The 20,210-nt window shown below is 40.8% G+C and overlaps 1 protein-coding gene across 3 annotated transcripts in view; it reads right to left on the reverse strand.

The window, feature by feature from the left end:
* Positions 1 to 15,987: 15,987 nt before the first annotated feature.
* Positions 15,988 to 20,210, reverse strand: part of SGCZ (sarcoglycan zeta) — a 247,296-nt gene continuing 243,073 nt past the window's right edge. For all 3 annotated transcript variants that reach the window (XM_044418220.1, XM_044418222.1, XM_044418219.1), the window contains one exon: positions 15,988 to 16,191. In XM_044418220.1, coding sequence (XP_044274155.1) covers positions 15,988 to 16,191 — 204 coding nt within the window. The remainder of the gene's footprint in view (positions 16,192 to 20,210) is intronic.

Raw genomic sequence — 20,210 nt, forward strand, 5'->3', positions numbered from 1 at the left:
TCTGTTGTTCACCGGCTTGTGTTACAGCAAGGGCAAAATATAATCTTAAATATATAAAATGAGCTCACATATGGCTAGTTAAAACATGCCTTTTCTGCTGATCTGTTATCTTCCATTTTTCATCTTAGATGTAGGCCCACCATGAGAGGTGGCAGTGTGGCCAATGCTCCCCAAAGCACAATTCTGGTGGCACCCCAGCAAGCTTACCGGGTGGCAAAGTTGAGCAGCAGCAGGCTGCTATAAGTACATAAGTATAGTTGAGCTATAAGCAGGCTGGTGTGTCTCTCAGGGCCACCCCGCACCCAAAAAAAGAAAAGGTCATTAGAAAGTCATGTTGAATGTGGGATTGCTGTCATCTTCCCCACCACCTGGTAAATTTGTAAGGGAACTCATCAGAGTGATGACTGGGTAGGGGAGTCAAAGAAAAGCAACTTATGCATGAGGCGTCATCAATATGCAGGACCACCCAGATCTATCCCTCCTTTACATGAGGTCTAGGTGAGGCAATGGCTGTTCTGTGTCAGTGCCTGAGCACGGTAATGGGCTGGATGAGGCCCAATAACCTAAGACTCCAACCAGTCAAGATGGAGGTATTGTTCGTGGATGATTTGCCTTCCCAGTTGCGTCATCTGGCTCTGGGGTGACTTGCATCCCACCTAAAGAAGGCATCCCTGGACCCTGAGGTGGCTGCCAATTTTAGACTGGTGTCCAACATCCCGTTTCTGGGCAAGGTCTTAGAGCGGGTGGTGGTGGGACAACTCCAGGCACTCTTGGATGAAATGGGTTATCTGGACCCATTTCAGTCTGGTTTCAGATCTGGTTATGGCACTGAATCTGACTTGGTCGCCCTGTATGATGACCTGTTCAGGGAGAGGGACAGGGGGAGTGTGTCCCTGTTGGTTCTCCTGGACCTCTCAGCAGCTTTTGATACCATTGACCCTGTTATCCTTCTGGATAGGCTGGCTGGGTTAGGAGTAGGAGGCTCTGCTTGACAGTGGTTCTGCTCCTACCTGGCTGGCCGATTGCAGAAGGTGGTGCTGGGGGACTATAGCTCTGCACCGTGGCAGTTGTGCCATGGGTTTCCTCAGGGCTCTATTTTTCCCCCCATGCTTTTCAACATCTACATGAAACCGCTGGGAGAGGTTATTACGAGATTTGGACTGCGGTGTCACCAGTATGCTGATGACACCCAGCTCTACCTCTCATTTACATCTATTCCAGGTGAGGCGGTGGCTGTGCTGAACCAGTGCCTGGCCGAGGTAATGGGCTGGATGAGGGCCAATAAACTGAGCCTCAATCCAAATAAGATGGAAGTCCTGTTGGTGGGAGGATTGCGGTTTCAGTTAAGTGACTTTGACCTTGTCCTTGATGGAATAGCACTCCTTCTAAAGGACAGGGTCTGCAGCTTGGGAGTGCTTCTTGTCCCAAAGCTATCACTGGAATCACAGGTGGTGGTGATGGCAAGGAGTGCTTTCCTACAGCTTTGACTGATCCACCAGCTGCACCCTTACCTGGACAAGCACTGCCTAGCAATGGTGATTCATGCTCTGGTAACCTCCCGGTTGGATTACTGTAATGTGCTCTATGTGGGGCTGCCCTTGAAGACAGTCTGGATACTTCAGCTGGTACAGAACAGAGCTGCCATGTTGCTGATGGGAACTGGTTGTTATTCTCATATAATCCCCTACCAGCTACACTGGCTTCCAGTTGAAGTCTGGGCCCAATTCAAGGTGCTGGTTTTAACCTATAAAGCCTTGAACAGCTTGGGACCAGGATACCTGAAGGAGCGCCTCTTCCCTTACATGCCCTCACACCCCTTAAGATCTACGGGAGAGGCTTTGCTCCAGGAACCCTCTTTAAAGGAGATAAAAAGAACAACTACCTGGAGCAGAGCCTTCTCTGGTGGCACACAGATTATGGAATGCGCTTCCTGGAGAGATGCACCTGGCGCTGAGTTTATATTCTTTTTGGCGCCAGGTTAAAACTTTTTTATTTAATAGTTATTTTAAAAATTAATATTTTTATCATTAACAGTCGCCTTTTGGTTTTTTCTTTTGTCTTTGTTTTTATATCATTTTATGGAATTTGTATTGTTTTATTGTTTTTAATTGTACGTTTGTGAGCTGTCTTGAGATGCCGAGGCATGTGGTGATGGAATATAAAAAATTTAAATAAATAAAAGGATCAGGTTTGGAGTTTGGGACTATTCTGGGATCCAGCACTGACCCTCAGGGCACAGGTGGTCTTTGGGGCATAGAACACCTTTTATTAGCTTAGAGTTTGGGATAGCTTAGCCAAAGGAGCATCTTTGCCCATATCAACCTCAGTGGTCTTTCTGAAGGAACCCCAACCCCAAGGTGGGTGGCCACAAAGAAGAGGGCATTTTCTGTTGTGGCACCCTGCCCAGGGAACGAACTTCCCCGGGAGGTTCCTCTGGCACCTACATTGTACTCTTTCCAGTGGCAGGTGAACACCTTATTTTCTTATGAATCTTCCTAAGAATTTTTCCAGAAATTTTACTTTCAGACTATTTTAAATCCTGTATTGTATTTTAAACCTTTGTTCCACTGCTGAATCTTATTCTAGCTCTTACTTCTATTTTATAATGTAGTTTAACCATTTAAATTGTTTTAGATGGTTGCAAACCTACCAAAGAACTTCAGCTACTGGGTGTAAAAATATAATAAAGAAACAAACAAACCAAGTGACTGACACAAACTTTTCTTTGAAGCACCCAGCACTCAGAGAACAATGCAGCTGGATGCTTCGGCAAAATTCTTCTTCTTTTTTGCCAAGAGCTTCGGATCCTTGCCATAGCATCACTGCAAGACATCAAGGATCCAAAGTCAGGGCTTGGGCCCAGGTTTATGTCCGGTTTCCAAATGTGGAGTGCTGTGGGCTGGTTCACACATCAACACTGTAGTACCTCTGTTGATGGTCCACACAGGAGCATGGCTGGCTATGAACAGGGAGGACCTGCCCGCTGGCCAGGCAATTGCCCTGTAGGAACTGCTCTGAGATGTATGTAATACAGCTCATGTGTAAGGCAAGCTGATGGTAAAAGGAGAAGTAGCAGCAACTGGACAGGGAGAGGAGACTTCTGGGGACTTCCAGTTATGCACCTCACAGAAATACCCAGCCTGGGATGGACACAAAGACTAAAAATTGATGAGATAATCCATTCTTAGCATTGTGAGAACCTTCAGACTATCGGCCAGGATAAAAATGCATTTGATAAATAATGAATAATATATAGCATTTTGTGGCTGTAGAGTTAGATTACTCCACCCCAGAAATTTGGACATTGAAGTCATCTTCTGCAAAATGGAAAAAATAACGCCCTCCTTTCAGTTTTAAGGCATATACCTTGTTCTACCTTGCCTACATTAAGATTAGAATGGACACACCATGTAAGAACTTCAGCAGCTTCACAACTCTTGCACAAGGCATGGATTAGTACTTCAGAGCTTGCCCCGAGCTACTAATATTCAATCTCACCTCTTTCCTTGCTGGATGCATTCACGATTCTAGCTAATAGTAGTAAACACAACTATTGAGAAAGTTCTCCATGATTTTTTTGCTTCCTGTGGCAGTGAATGCCATGGAGCTGTTAAAATATTTATTCCCCTTAATTTTGAACCTGCCACTAATCCATTTCATTGGGCGACTCCGAGTTGTGGTATTCTTGGTGAGGGGAGCAAACTCCCCCTGCTTCTTTCTCAGAATTAAAAAAGTAGTTTCCCAATATTTAGGGTTGGGAACAGAATTTAGAGAGCATTAAACATAAGGACAGACTGCCCATTCATAATATAACTCGTTGGTGGAGATGGATGGACACAAAACACTGATCTCCCAGAAGGCTAACTGGTGAGATGAAAAGAAAAGTAACTTGCTTAAAACCCTAAATACAATGCAGAAGTGAGGGCTGAGCTCCAAAACCACCCTTTAAAATTCAAATAAAGATGGCACATAAAGGCAGTGCTTCAGTTTGCAGCACGCCAGCCTTCAAATTCTTAAGAGAGGGTGTAATTAAAAGACATCTGAAGAAGTGGAGCAAAGAAACAGAGCCTGGTGTGAGTGATAAGGTAAACGTCTGCAGGCAGATGGGTCCCAAGCTGGGAGACCCCAGTGTCAGAACATGAAAAAGCTTGGAAGGGAATACGTGTCTTGTTTCCATATGAACACAACTCATAGAAAAGGCTTCTCACCAAATTTCTGATTCAACCACTTCAAATCACATCATATTTATAGTGCATCTCCCCCTTACCCAAATATTTTTTATTTCACACCAGCGACACACCCAAAGGAAAGAAACCTTCTCATTTAACAACTGTATATATTAAAGATTTTTATTTACATATATTTAAAAACTGATATAACATAGCTCTTCATACTTCACAACATGATAATACATTGATATACTTTTTCATCAATTCTAGTAATAAACAGTTCTTTTTTTTCCTAAAAGGGAATAATACACCATTTAGAAATTTTGTGTTGGAATGTAAATATTTTATCACAAGAGTCTAACTTAAGTAAAACTTGTTAGACAGACTGTACAGTATCAAATTCAGTTTATATTGGTTTGTATAGAGACTTTTATAGGAAGAATGAAATTATACTGCCCTGCAAAATGAGGCAACATGATTTTCAATGTATTTTTCCCTTTCAGTTATCAGAAATATATGGCCACTAGTAAATTTCTGTTGTTTAGATATATAATTTTTTAATCTTCTAAAAAGTATATAATGTACTAACTAGACTGAAAAACTAATCTCCCCACCCCCTCATAAACCCAACATGTTAAATCCATGCAAGATTTTGGAAACTGGAGAAAATATCATGAACAAGGTTCTCAAGAGACTTCAGTAAATTTTCTTATTGTGTGGCATTTATATGTCTGGATGTGCAGAAATAGATTTTTGGAACATATTTGGGAAAATACCTACATGTCCAAATCCAGATCTATGCGTGGTTGTTGCTTCATGTCATAACATGTTACAGGGGTGGATATCACTACATGGTTAACTTCAAACTTCATGGAACAAAAATAAAGTTACATAATAATTAAAGTAATACCTAAATGTAACTAAGTAAAGTTGTATTTGTTTTGAGGGTATTTTACTACCCCAGGCCACATTGTAATGCATTTCAGAATAGTAAATATCCTGAAATAAACAAAATGTGTGGTTATGGTAGACTTGCACTTAACATTCCTCACTGGTTATCACGGAGCATTTTTCTCCCTGATGGGATGTTTTCTGTTTCAGGAAGGGCTCAGTTCTGCAGCCTCCCAACATTAGCTGGGAGATCATAGGAACATTTGGATCCGTAGATCTGAGGTCCTGCAACTTCAGAGCTGGAACACCAAACGCTAAGCATCGCTACCACAACCCTCTCACAGCCTGTTTTGAAAGAACTGCACTAGCTGATCTCTGAGGTCAGAAATTAACTGCAGAGAGCAGGGGGAAAAGCTGGGGATGGGGGAGAAAACTTGGGCCTCTGAGTTGAGCAGGGCGCCGGATTGCACCTCTGAGAAACATCTTAATGGCATTCTTCACCCCGCAAAAACACACACATGTATACATACTCCTTGGGGTAACTTTTCTTCCAGGGTCTTTTGCTTTTCAGGAAGAAAACAATAGGCACTCAAATCTTCCTTCCTAGGCCAGTTTTTGTGGGGTTTTGTTTTGAACCCCAAAAGTATTATATTGCATTGATTGGCACAAACAAAATTCCACATCCAAGGATTCAGTTGGGACTTTTTTGGGTGGGGTGGGGGACATGAGGGAACCTTTGCTGACCCAGGCACTTCTTGTGTACAGAAATAAAAGTGCAAATAGCAAGAAACTTAAATCTGGGGTCATGGTCTATAGTGACACATTGCTAAAAGGACTACATGGGGGGTTTACTTCTTTGTAAATTCTGCAAACACAAGTATGCCAGGGTAAATTTTGCACCATCATAACAATCACGGAAGGGAATTGTGTAGAGCATACTTTTATTGTTCAAAAAGGCAACGTAACTTTTTGAGTCCTGATGGACACTGTAGGCCAAAACATCTGGAGAACCACATATTACCCATCCCTATTCTACATGATCCAGTTCATGCAACTTTGGATGGTAATGCCAGGAGATGCTTTAAGAGAGGAGCTGCACAGTTTTTGATTAATTCGTAAATTCCAGATTAAGCTCTCTCAAGCTGAGTCTCTGATAGTTGCCAGTTTATAAGGTAGCAAAGTGATGGGAAGTGCAACTACCACTCCATCTTATCACTGGTGCAGACTGACTGAGAAATAGCACAGAACTTTAAATGGCTATTTGGAAGTGGTGCTTCATCAGCAGACTGGGTCCTGGGGCCCTACTGTGCCATAAGTTTTGCAGACAGTGTCTTGGAAAAAATGGCTAATCTTATGCATTTGGCTCACTGCATGGATGCCCACCTGAGAAAGCAATTTCAAGTCTTTCATGTGAGTAGCCACTTTGTGTCAACCAAGAATGCGCTCATAATGGAAGGACAGAAAGGGGATGGTTTGTTGTATCACCACGGGAAACATCCTATGTATGTTTAGATGGAAAAGAAATCCCACCCAGAGTCCCAGAGAGGAAATCTTGGCATGCCTGAGTCAGCCATGTCAGTTAGGGAAAGCTGGGAGCTAGAGGCCCCTTTTCAGTCTAAACATGCATAGGATTGCAGTCCATGAGTTGTAACAAATAGAGAGGAGGCTAATCAGTTAATGCAAATCAAGTGAAACATAAATTTAAAAGGATATTGGGTAGATACATACATATATTTCTAAAATCTCAAGCTTAGTACGAATCACACATTTCACTGTTCTTACTCATTATCAAATGCAATTATCGGGTTTGATGATAATTCACATATTGCTTGGATAGGTTTTGTTTTGCTGCCTAGGTAGACACACAGAAAACAGGTAAGCTATAAAACTGACTTCTGGGGTCAAGTAACTGTATCGCTTTTGGCTGATGACCACATGTGACCTAACCTAGATGGAAAGAACATAGCTTGCACTCTGGAAATTTCTCACTTAGATGAATCCCATCCATTGTATATGAGAGTTCCTTTAAAAATGGTCTGGCAACTAATCTGGCATCCAGATTAGACTAAGATGTCAAGTTACTATGGACAGCATCCTAGAGGGCTGCCAGTTACCCTCCAAACTCAGAAGCTGATGGGCACTCAGTGGGGAACAGGAGTATAGTAGAGCAAGAACAGAGCAGTTTTGGCCATGCACCACTTTCGTCCCTGCTTGTGAAGACAAGGGACCAAGGCAGTGTTCATAGGACAGTCCTTTGCCTGTTCCAGAGACCGTCTCTCATCTTTGGAGCTGCAGCTGAGGCAGAAAGAACTCTGCCAGCTGCAAGGGTGGAGGGTTCTGGGAATGGGGCGCCCACTACAGGCTTGGATGGCTTTCATGAGATCACAGTGGGAACTCTGGCTTTTCCTATGGCTGGTGAGACACATCTACCTTAGAACTGTATTTTGATCACATCGTTACTGTGTGTTGCTGCACTGGCTCTAAGTCCACTTCAGAGCCCAACTGAAAGTTCTGTACTCAATCTTTAGAGCCCTGAACAGCTTGGCACATATTACTTAAAACAGTAGCTTCTCTCAAATGTCTGTGTATAAACCTGAAGAGTGTCAGAGGCCCTGTTCAGGTAGTCCAACCAAATGTGGCAAGGCAATCTACAAGGAGAGGGCTTTCTGTGGATGATAGTTAAGAGGCAATCTTCCCAGAGAGCTCATCTAGCACTCTTCATGGTCTTTTCAGGATCAGATGAAAACCTTTTAATTTCCCCATACTTTTTAAATAACTTTCCCATTTGCCTGTGTCTCTCAATTCAAAAGGTGTTTCCATGTTAGTTTTTGCTTTAATTGTTTTTTCTTGTTTTATGTTGCACTTAATGTTGTTGTTCTTTGTGGGCCACCCAGGGAACCTGTTATGGAGTGATTGTAAAAACAAATGCATATAAAATCTGACATGCCATGCATTGTAGCAGAAATTTTGATTTATTATTTAGCACAGGATCCCAAGAGCTACTTCAGGCAGATCACCATGCCATGTTAAACAAAGTGATTTTTAAAATCCCTTCATGGTTACTCTTGTAAGGGTGCGTGTGTTGGAAAGAGGGGAAGGGGATGCTGTATGAGAAACAGTAGCCTCAAGACTTCTTATCTTGGGGAATTATTGGGGTATTGGCAACTTGAGTTTTGGCTTGTGACTCCCATGATTCTTCACCATTGGGCTATCCTGTCTAGGAATTATAGCAGTTGTAAGTCAACACATCTGGAAAGCCACAAGTTCCTGCGCCTTTTTGGACTAATGGATAATGTAGGCCATCCTCCCTCAACCTGGTGTTCTCTAAATGTTTTAGACCACCTTTCCTAACATTTCTGACCATTAGCCATGCTGGCAGGAACCGATGGGAGTTAAAGTGCAAAATACATGGAAGGCACCAGGTTGAAGAAGTCTAGGTTAGGGTATCGAATCAGAGCTTAAGACAGTTAAAATGTTCTTTATGCTGCCAGACCAGCAGTCCAAAGGATAGAGATGTTAGTCTGCTGGGTTAGTATCTGACTGGTACGGCAACTACTAGTTTAGCAGTTGCTGGGTAACAAAAAGGGGCATTTAGGGTTTCATTTTGTCCTATAAAGTCTTGTACTATGGAATAACCACCCTTAGACTGTGGGAATGTTTCTTGCAGTGAAAACCATGCAGCTTTCAGATAGTCCTGTTTGCCTATTCAATTCTCATGGATGGAATTTAATGTTTGTTTTTCTTAGTGGCATGGCATGAAAGGTCTAATCCTAAACATAAAGACAAAGCAGAGAATTTACAGTAGATAATCAAATTATTCAACTGCCTCCAAAATAAATAAAATAAGAAAGACAAAAGACAAGAGAAGAAAAGAAAAAGCAAACTATTTTTCTGATAAGAATAGATTCCTGTTTCCAAAACCTTGCTCTTGTTTAGTTGAAAGAAAACAACAAAATCGAAGATATTCATATACTGCCTTTGAATTAATAGACTATCTACAGTTTATAAGACAATCAATCCATTTAAATAGAAAAGTTTGTTTCACATAAAGCAAGAGAGAGTACAAAAGCACAGCTTTTGTAATTTGGTAATATTGCAATTTTACAAACATATTGCATAGAGTGTGTAAGAAAATAGTTTCATCTTTTTTATATATCTATATACAGAAGAACAACATTAACATGAAAGTAGCAAATAAAAACAAAGAAGTTAGAAGACCCTGAAAAAACACAACTAAGACACTGAACATTTGAACTTCCCTAGCAATTACAAACCAGTATTGTCACATTCGCTTGATTGGACTTACATCTCAATAAATGGTAAAGTTCCCCTACAGAAAGAAATGAGTAGTCATTACAACTGTTTTCTTTATTATCATTAGACATGTTCTTTCATTCCCTGAACAGTGCAGTCCTGTCCATGTATACTCAGAACTAAGTCCCACTGAGTTCAGTGGGGTTTACTACCAAGTAAATGGGTATAGGATTGCAGCCTTACCGTTTTATCCAATCAGATATCGGAGAAGCAAAGAAATACAGGCGTGGTGGATTTTCATTCAGCAAAATGAGAGAGCTTCCATTGACAAATAGAGAGTTCCGTTCACTGAGAATCCTTGTGTTCATGAATGGAAGCTCATTTTATTCATGGAGCAAAAACTTAGAAGCTGTATTGTTACCTGAAAATTGAACTGAAGCAAATATTCAAAAGAAGGAACAACCAAAAAGATGGCACCTTTTTCATACAAGTGTCTTCTAATTTTTATGGTATTCTGACAAGTGAAATAACTGCTATACATGAAGAAAAGAACCCAAGTCACATTCCTTTAAAGACTAACAAAAATGGCAAAAAAAAAAAAAAAACCTGAAAGCACAAAATACTTCACGGATCTAAAGCATGTCACAGTCTCATGTAGCAATTACAACATATAATTGTCTTCATTCCAACCAAGAGGAACTGAAGGTGCAGAGTTGTGTGAGATATAACAGAAATGTCAGTCTTTGGTCTTTAATATTAAACCAATACATGAACTGCATTAAAAAAAATCAACCCAACATACAAGTAACAGTGCTCAAAGAGGTCTTTATATAGTTCTATTTTAAAAAGAACAAGGAAGAGACAGTATCCACTAGCCTTGGAGCAGGGTATGTGTGTGTGAGAGAGAGAGATTGAGAGAGAGTGTATGTAAGAGAGAGAGGTGTGTGTGTATATAATTATCCAGTATTCATGGTGGAGTAGGAACAATGCTGAAGAATTCAGGAAAACAGGCAAATGAGGTACCATTTTCTGTGGTGTGCAAACTGACATGGTAGTATTTCCAAAAGTGGCTTTATTTGATACATGTAGCCGAAACACCATGGAGTACTCCATCAATAACCATGTTGTAATGGTGGAGTTCTATGGTGAAACTGCATGTTTACAGCCACTGCAAGTTAGTTTCTGTCTGGCAGTTCACGGAGCTCTTTGTTCAGTCTTGCTGGACACCTGACCTGACCTTGCTTGATGTAAATGGCAGCTGAATGCTTGTAATACTTTAGCATAACTCACAGCGGAGAATCCATTCACCTTCTCAGAGCAGGAACCTTAGCCCAGTAGTACAGGACATACCTTCAAACTATGTTTTAGCGATTTTGTTTGAGCCCTGAAGATTCACTTCTAGTTAAGACAGACAGCACTGACATGGATAAGCAACTGACGTGACTGAGCATAAGCAGCCATGTATATTTTATTATCCAGGCTATGTAACAACTTAAAGAAAAGAAAATGATAACTGGAAGACCTTGTTCCTTGCCAAAGTTTGAGATAAGCTTCTACATAACCCTCGCACAGAAGTGGTCTATTAATTGGAGAGCTCATTCCTTATCTCCCTACTCAGCTCATTTAACATGTCCATGCTCCTGTTCAGTGGCAAAATGCAACTAGTGATGAGAAATGTTAATGGCATTCTATGCTTGAGTGTGAGGCCCCCCATTTGTGAATTAGAGCACCCTTGTGGCACATGGGACATTTGCAATCAGGATAATTAGGATAATTGTCCAAGGTATCAGAAGCAACAGTTGACGAGGTAACAGCTGTTTTCAGGTCAAGGTTTGGGACTCTTGTGTGGGCACCCAAGGAAAATGGAAAGCTCTGTTTTTTTTTCTTTTAAAAGATTTAGGAATCTTTATTCCTAAAATTCTGAGATCATGTAAACACATGCTCCTAATTCTATGCAAAAGGTATCCAGAGTACTGTGTACACATTTATAACCTCTTGCTCTTTCTAAACAGAATTTGCTGAGATGGGTACCATTTTTAATGACCATATACAGGTATTCCTGAAGAAAATACATCTGGTTATAAGGTATAACAAAGTAACCACAACTTGTGTGTGTGTGTTTAGCAATTTCATCTTGACTGTTAATAAACCTTGCTGACTATCTAACCTCTCTCTGCAAACCTGAAACAGCACTCCTGAAAATTACTACTGTCCTTCTAAATTCTTAATTGAAAAAAAAAATCAGTCTTACAACCAAATCACACCAAAATTCAATTGAGGAAGAAGAAGGAAGTATTTGCGAAATTCTCTGTGACTTGGTGACCAGTCAACTAATCTAGATTATCAGGGAAACATTCTCATTAAAGCTCTATGCCTATCTCTTCCTGCAATTTCTATTGTGCTGCATTTATACATAACAAGGGTGGGATAAATGTAACCATTACCAGCTGCCCATAAGTTAGTGCATAAAGATAACTGTGTATAGATAAAGCTCTCCATACACACATTTGAGTGTCATCTTTTCAAGGTCTCCCCATCCTTTCAGAATTGTACTATTCAAGTTTGCAGAATGGCCTTTTAAATCTACATGCTCTATTCCAGTGGGTGGATTTAATCAAAACACTGCAATGATAGCTAATGGGCATACCCTGTTCTGAGGTTCTGGCAAATACTTTCTCCATACCAAAGAGTCCCATTTCAGCAGTTAGTTGCAGTTTGGATTTGTCTAGTTTCACTCAATCTGTACCTTTACTGGCTGCTTAAAGGACACAGAAATTCAAGAGCATGAGTTATGGTTCATTACGGTTTCTTGTGTGATGCACAAGAGGTTGTAATGCACATGTACAACCTAGCAATGTTTAGGCAGGCCCCAGAATTGACCTAAATAAGTTGGTTAAACTATTTAGGTAAGTGGAAAAGAGGAAGTAAACCCTTTACAGAGATCACTGTGGCGTTCTCATAGAATAGAAATGTGGTGAGCTCGTTTTGGCATCCACATTATTTTGAATTATCTATTTGCCAGCTTAAAACTAATAATATGGCCCAAGGACAAATATATTACAATGTGTCCATTTAAAAAGCATTCACAGCTTAGCTAAACATACTTCAAATCACCTTCCTTATTTATTTTTATTCATTATATATTGAATATATGTGTAGGGATGATTTTTTTCTTCCAGAGAATTAAGCAAGTCCTGTAAATTCCCACTAAATCCCAATATTTAACCATACTTCTCCAGTCTCACATTGCCCCTTTTTTGGTAACCAAAGGATTATACTACCTTATGGTATTTTCATTGGCTGGGTTCACATGCCACAAGAAGCCATGGTGATTTCTTCCCTTTGTTGGTCCGCTGTGTTGTTCAGACACACTCATGGCATTTCTGCATGGTACCTTTAGCTTTCTAAAGCCATGGGGGAAAATCAATAAATAAATTCTAAGGTTTCAGTGATTCACTGCAGCTTCTTTAGTTGTCTGAGACAGGATTTCCGTTTTGCCAAAGCTGGCATGGAAATGCTATTGAGTCCTGTGGAAAGATTGGCCACAGAATTGGCTATTCAAACATACTTTAAAAAATCCTTTGTGGGATGGCTAGGAAACGTTGAAGGGATACAGATATACTCAGAGTGGGAAGAGGCAAACCCTGCCTCAAAAGAGCTGGAGGATGAATCAGGGAGCATGGAAACTGGATTGCCCATGGGAACACATGATTGGCTGGCTACTAACTTTGGATAAACATCTACAGGTTGTGGAAGCTGCTTGGGGTTGCTTGCTGTGCCATGTGAACCCAGGTGTGGTCTCCTAGAAGGGTGTATTCGATTTGAAAAACTGGTTTAAGTTTGAAGTATATTACCGTACAGAAATCTTTGAAGCAGGGTGGGCCCCTCTAGATATTTGGATAAAATAAAATTTAACAACTTACTGGCCCAGTTCAGCTATAGCAGGACAACATTGTTTCTTGCTATGTGAACCAATCTGCTACAGGTCACAGGTTTCTGTGTTGCTTTCACCTCTCTCATCCTCCTGCACACCATGAGAAGAGCAGATGTTTTGCTTCTGATTTTCAACAAACAACAGCTCCCTGTGACATTCAAACTGTGGTTTGTTTGAGTAATGGCTAGAATAAACTAAGATCAGTCAACGGTTTTAAATCCTGGTTTGTTCTGAAGCTGTAGATAAACTAAAAAGTAACTTGAATTACTGTGACTTGAGTATGTCACAGGGAAATGCCAGTAGTTTAAAACCAGCAGCAGATACTTCTGATCTTCTCCTCTGGTGCACAAAAGAGAAGAAAGAGTGTCTGAGGCTTACTGTTACTCATTCATATAGGGGAAACCATATGGTCATCTTACATCTGACCTGGACCACCATTGTGGTTTCTTCCTGACTTATATGTTTGCCTCAAGTAATTTAATTGTCATCAATATTTATTTTATGCCTTTCTAAAACACTCAAGGTGGTTTGCAAGCAATACAGTTAAATAATATGGATGATAAAACAAATATATTTTTACTAGAGGACAACTTGTTTGCTTTTGCTCCCATTCTGCTTCCAGAAATGCACATATTTTCTACACATGAGGTTAGGAAGTCATGGAAGTTTCTGGAACAGTGGAGAAAGTAGCAGCAAGAACACTAAGGTAACATGTCAGCCAACTGGCTGTGACAGAAAATATTTTGATTTTGTGGATCTTTCCTGAATTTGGCCCATTTCAAGATCCTTTAGCTGAGTACAGTTACCTTAGCATCTCACCAGCACAGCTGTTAACAATCCAATTTCTATAAAATGATTTTAAATGAAGTTTTAAATGTCCAGTGAGTATATTCTATAAGCACATAATGGGGGGTGTTTACCCAACATCATTTCCCCCCTTTCACTTAATATCTACTTGTGGGTATTTTATGATATTGACTTGGAGCCTCAGATGCATTGCCTTAAGAAGTTCAGAGAATGCAAGTTCCCCATACTGTCCTCCCACCTTCACCCTCTCCAAAGTCCATCCCAGATGTTGGGTGGCATTCTTCTGAGCAATGTGGAATGTGTCATGGGGGCTAAATGCAGAAAGGGAAGTGCCTAACATTGGGCAGATCCTGCCAATGCTGAACAATTATCCCCTTTCCCAGCAACCCCTCTGTGCCTTACCCATGCTGCTCAGGGTCTTTGTTCTGGCCTTAGAAAGGTTTTTTGGGATGCAGAAGGCTGTTGGGGTGATTTCCTCTTAAGTTAACATAACTTGTGATTCCAGCCACTCCATTTTGAAATAGCACGATGACAGATGATAGTAGCTGATAAGAACTAAAAATGGTAACTCTGGGACTACCATTCCTACATGCTGTCAGTGCATGTATTAACCTCAATACCTTGTTTCCAAATGGCACTTCTTACTTGCAATTCATACCATTCCAGCCCTGCCCAGGCTCCTTATGAGCCTGCAATGCTGCTCCTTAATTGTTTCCAATGACCGAAAATATATGTGTGCATGGATATGCTGTCTCCACTGTAATGAATGAGAAATGAGGAAGGATCCCCATTCATCAAGAGCCCCATGCGCGCCCATGAAACTCTGGATCAGGACATGGCTCTGTTTCCCATTATAAATCACTATAGCTTGATAAAAGTATTGAATTGATCATCCATTTAGCCATAAGGAGCAGTTCTTCAGTGTCCTTCTGGTCCTGCCTACCCCTCTACCTTGTGATACAAGTTTTTTTTAAAAAAATATATAAAATATTATACATGGATCCTTCTCTACCAGGAAGTTGCCCTTATTCTTCCTTCTATGTTACCGCTCAGGTCTATACCTATTCGCTTCCACCTCAGGTGGTCCCAGACCATGTACTGGGCTCCAGATTAGCCTTGTTTAAATAAAGTACTGTGGCTAGGTAAGCACTGAAGAGCTGTACAAAAATAAAAATGGGTGTCATTTTCAGTCTGAATAAGTGATATTGCTAAGTGCTTCCATTTTTCTATCCAACCTACAATAACCTAGATTAAGAGACAAACAGTAACAATGCACTTCTTTTTCTTCATATTGTTTTAAGGATTAGCGCTCAGGGAGGGATTCTGTCTCTTGCTGTTTAAAATGTGAAATTAATTTGAATAGTCTAGTAAAGCAAGCATTATACAATGCTTCAAAATTTTAAAATTCAGGGATAAAAGTTTATATCCAAAAGTGATGGGCATATGAAATTGTGCTTTCAGACAAGTAGAGTTACCATAATAGTTCAATTCACCTTTAGATTCTGGGCAAATTTGTATAGTATTCTATCTATAGCTATATATCTATATATTCATGTATACATATATATATATGTCTGTGTGTGTGTGTGTGCAGTTTCTCATTTACAGTTCCTGCAAAAATCTAAAACAATGTGCTTCACTTTGTATATAGCAAAGGCACCTGTGTTTATTCTCCCTTTTGGACAAAAGGTGATATTAAGATCCAGGTTTCCTGACAAAGACAGCCGTTTCTGTTCCCCCTTGTTTCTTCCATCTTTAATGTCCAGAAACAAGACAAGAAGGGCACACTTGACTCTTTGCTTACACTGGAAGAGGTCGCTCTGTGGGGTGTTCGGAGCTTTATGATGGAATGAGGGAAACCAAGCAGAACCGTGAAGCAGAGGGACTGTAACGAAAAGGCTATTCTGGTGTGAGGACGGAGCAGGAGTCTTTTCAGCTCCACAAGCAGATGTTGCTACTGGACTGACACGTGGAGCCTGTTCCTGCTGGGGAAAGGTAAAGTTTACCATTGGGACAAACACAGAGCTCATAGATAGTCTGTCGAGGAGCTGAGGAGCTTGCTGAGGGAGAGGAGGAGGAAGAAAAGGAACCCAGCGGGAGATTCCCTAGTCGGATTGAGTCTGCGTTTAAAAATATCTGAAGAAAATGAAAAAGAGAAAAGGTATGGTCATTTCTTATATTGTTATTGGACTTTATTTTGATGAGCACAAAGATAATTACATAAAATAGGCACCTCTTCCTGTAACAGGAGTAGAACTGATACATGCCTGTCAATTAGTCGCTGTCACACTGTAGTTCCCATGATGTCCAACCTCTCAAACACATGAATAGAAGCGTTTAAAGCTTTTCTGTGCCCGGTGCACCTCCTAAGTACTCACAGACCCTTGCAAATAATGGAAAGTGGTGGAGCATTGGGAAGGATCCTCCCAGTGTCAGAAGGGTGCTGCCTACTGGCAACCTTCCCGGCGCCAATGTACTTCAAATGATGCCATAAATGGGAACATGCCAGAACCCGGAAGCATCTGAACTGGCTGCTCCTAAAATGAATTCCTCCAAGAGAAGCTGCAATGGTGAGGAGAATTGCATTGCTTTGTTATTGCTAGAATAGAAATCCCCAAGGTGCTTACTCCTCACAACACATAATGAGGTTGTCATCACTAGGGCCCTGGGCCCTGGAAGCCTTTCAGGCCCTTCTCAAAATGTGCAGCCGTCAGATCAGTTAAAATGGTGTGTGGAGGCAGTCACCTCCTGGAGGACCTGGTCTTGCTTTATCCTTAGCAGTTCCTAAAACAAATCCATGACCAGTTTTACAGCTGCTATGTTTTCAGAAAAGTGATAGCTACGCAATCTTTCCTTTCTCTTCCAATCCTTATCATCTCCTTTGTGGCCAGAACTCTGATGCCTTTGCACTAAGTCGCAAAACTGACATTATTTTAAATATTTCGCAGCTACTGCTCCACCACCTTTATTTTTACATTAGGTACTGGATCCTGGTATTGGGATCCTAGCATGGGGACAGAAAGGGCCTGTTATGATCCAGACTGGGCCCCTTTAAATATACCCTTCCAAACAAGCATTGAGATATTCTATTGGATTCCAGTGGCGTGACATTTCCCTCAAATGCCCTGCCTTCCTCACAACAGGGCTGCACAGTTTTTGTTTAATCCATTCCATCTCCATTTCACAGATTATCAACCATCTTTTTTTTCATCATCCACTCCACGTGGAATTGGATTGTTTCCCCATTTAGAAAAGTATACTACAGAGTCTACTGCAATGCACATAACTGTCTCTGCCATGTAGCTTTTTGCATATTTTTCTCAACTCAGCGTACAAGCAATAATCAGAAAAGAGTGCTAGCCAGCAGAGGCTGAAGAGAGATCAGAGACAGATAAAATGTAGATGCTGTTATTTAAAATGGGATCTATATTAGCATATTTCCTGAGACTTTCATATTTTCATGTGACTGCCTTTTCACACAATTTCAGAAAGTTGAAAGGAAGGAAGGTTGGTTGGCTTGCAAGTCCATGGAATCTGGTTTGGAATTGATGAATTATGAATTAGCAGTTGTCAGCCTACCCATAATGTCTGACCTCGAGACAGTATTCCACTGCAGAATCCCTGGGTCAAATTGCTAGAAATCGGAAGTCATTTGCATTCATTCTGGATTTCTGCTAACACACACAAATGGTGTGTTATTGCTCTGCCAGGTTTATGGCAAGATGGTCGGGCCATTTACATCAGAGTAAGACCTTCCTGCAGTTCACTGGGGAGTACCCAGGGGCCTTCTCATCTACCAGTCTCAAGGGACGAGGCTACTGCATGGGTCAAAGTATATGTAACTCTGACGATGTAGCTCAGCCCCATGCTTGGGATTCCTCAGGTGCATTTCTGTATAAAAGGCAGACACTGCTCTGTTTTTCAGGATGAGGACTGGTGGGTGGGTGTGTCTTAAAATACTTTTGCTAGTGCCATTTTCCTGTTGACAATTGCACCTTCAGAGTAGCCATTTGCCTCCAAAGCTGTTAGTTTTTGTAAATAACACTGCCATTTCATAATGTATTTGTGGTCAATTTAATCAGTAATAAATATGAGAGCTGCTGCCAAGGAACACACCCATGGGGACTGATGCAAGCAAGTCCGTAGAATTCAATGGGATGCCATGGCAGAGTAACGGCTGGAAAGGAAGCCTTTCTTTGCACTATCCAAGCCGTTACTCTGATGCAAGACATGCTTGGGCTGATGGTTAAATATTGATAGAAAGCTGGAGGCAGGGGACATGGTGCATAAACACTTCAAGGTTGGTGAAGTGTTTGAAAATGGAAAGCACCGCACAACACTCTTTGGCCATACTGATTATCTGTGGTCGATTTATCAATTCTATTTAGGAAAGAAAAAACAGCAAATGTTTTTTTCATCACTCAGGTAGCAATGATATTTGCACATTACTGTGCACTGCTATACTTAAATTTGGAAAGTGAGCTAAAGTGAAGATGCTATTCTTCATATTTGTTTTCATTCATTCCAATATTCCCAAATCATTACTATCATTTAGGAGAGGCTGTGGTAGATCTGTTATTGATAAGAATTTAAGCCACTGGAAAGTGGACAGTTTGATAGTTAGGCAGGATTGTAGAATGTAAAAAACCTTCTGGTGAAATAAGGTCTATTTCACATAGAGATTAGAAGAGTATTGTTCTGAGGTGGCTGAGAAGAGAACATGGGTAAGAAATTTGGGGAGGAATGTATTTCACCCCACAAATGATTAAAGTAGATCATAGTTTTATGGTGGAATGACTAAATGACAGAAAAATGGCTGCCACAGAATGGGAGGGGTGGAGAGGTGGAGATCACTTTTGCTGTTCCTCTCCATCTCCAGTGGATGCTTGTCAAGCTCTCTTTTCAGAGGCTTGCAAGAATCAAGGCTGCAATTCATAGGGCTACATTGTAAGTGTCACCATTTCTTACTAGATAAATAGGTTGCTATCTAGTTAATAATTTCCATTTATTTATTTATTACTATCAGAGCTGGAAGTGTAAATTCTAATTTCTAAGCATGTGAAGTTATACTGAAGGTTGTTTCTGCTGAGATGGGTGGAATAAGCTAGGAAGGGATGGTGAGGAACATTGAGGAGTGTGGGATATTATGGTATTGGGAAGCAGAGGTTCAACGGAAGGGATGACCCATTGATTGTCTGTATATACTCCTGTTTCCCCTATAAGGAATCTAAGGCAACGTAAATCATCGTACTCTTCATTTTACTCTCACAACAACCCAATGAACTTCATGCCTAAATGGAAACTAGAACCAGGATATCCCAAATTACACTGCAACATTTTAACTACTGGATATCTATGCACTATCCCTTTTTCATACCCCACTTCCAGCCTCAGCCGTACTGATGTCTTAACTCCAATCCCTTTTAGTTTGAAGGTTTTGTGGGTGAATGCCAGGTGGGTTCATGGAAAGTTTAACCATCTCTGACTTGACTCAAGAAGAATATATGCTAATGTTATTTGCATAACTCAAACTTGGTTGGACAAAGGAATAGGTTTTAATCTTTCTTGGAATTGACCATCCAAGTATCAGACACACCAAACCTGTTCTGCTTCTGTTACAAGCAGAATAGACTGCTGTAATGTACTCAAATACTCTCCCTTTCAGAATGTTTGGAGGCTTCCAGTACTGCAGCTACTTGGATTCTTGTTGGGGCTAAGCGTTTGGACAAATTTACACCAATTCCATACCAACAATACCGGTTGACTATTTGTTTCTGAGTTGATTTAAGGTATGACTTTGACCTTTCCATTAACCCTTCAATAGTTTGGGACAGGTGACTTGAAGAACTACCTGCACCCACATGAACCTTCCCAGGCAGTAAGCTTGAGCTAGACTGGTGGTCACAAAAGTCAGTAATTTTTCAATGATAGCTCCCTATTTGTGGTACTTCCTTCCCTGGGAGGTAATTTTGGCCCTCTTTCTGTTTTCTTGTAGAAAGGACTAAAACATTTTTAAAAATTTCAGTCCCCCTTCAGTTACAGATAGCAAGCTGGATTCTACTTGTTCGCAAATAAACATGCACTGGATTGTGCTGTAAGTGTCTGAAGAGAGCAAACAGCTGGAAGTGCTTTTAAATGCAGAGATTTTTGACTGC

Source organism: Varanus komodoensis, unplaced genomic scaffold (assembly GCF_004798865.1).
Source record: "Varanus komodoensis strain SLA01 unplaced genomic scaffold, ASM479886v1 scaffold9, whole genome shotgun sequence".
Taxonomy (NCBI): Eukaryota; Metazoa; Chordata; class Lepidosauria; order Squamata; family Varanidae; genus Varanus; species Varanus komodoensis.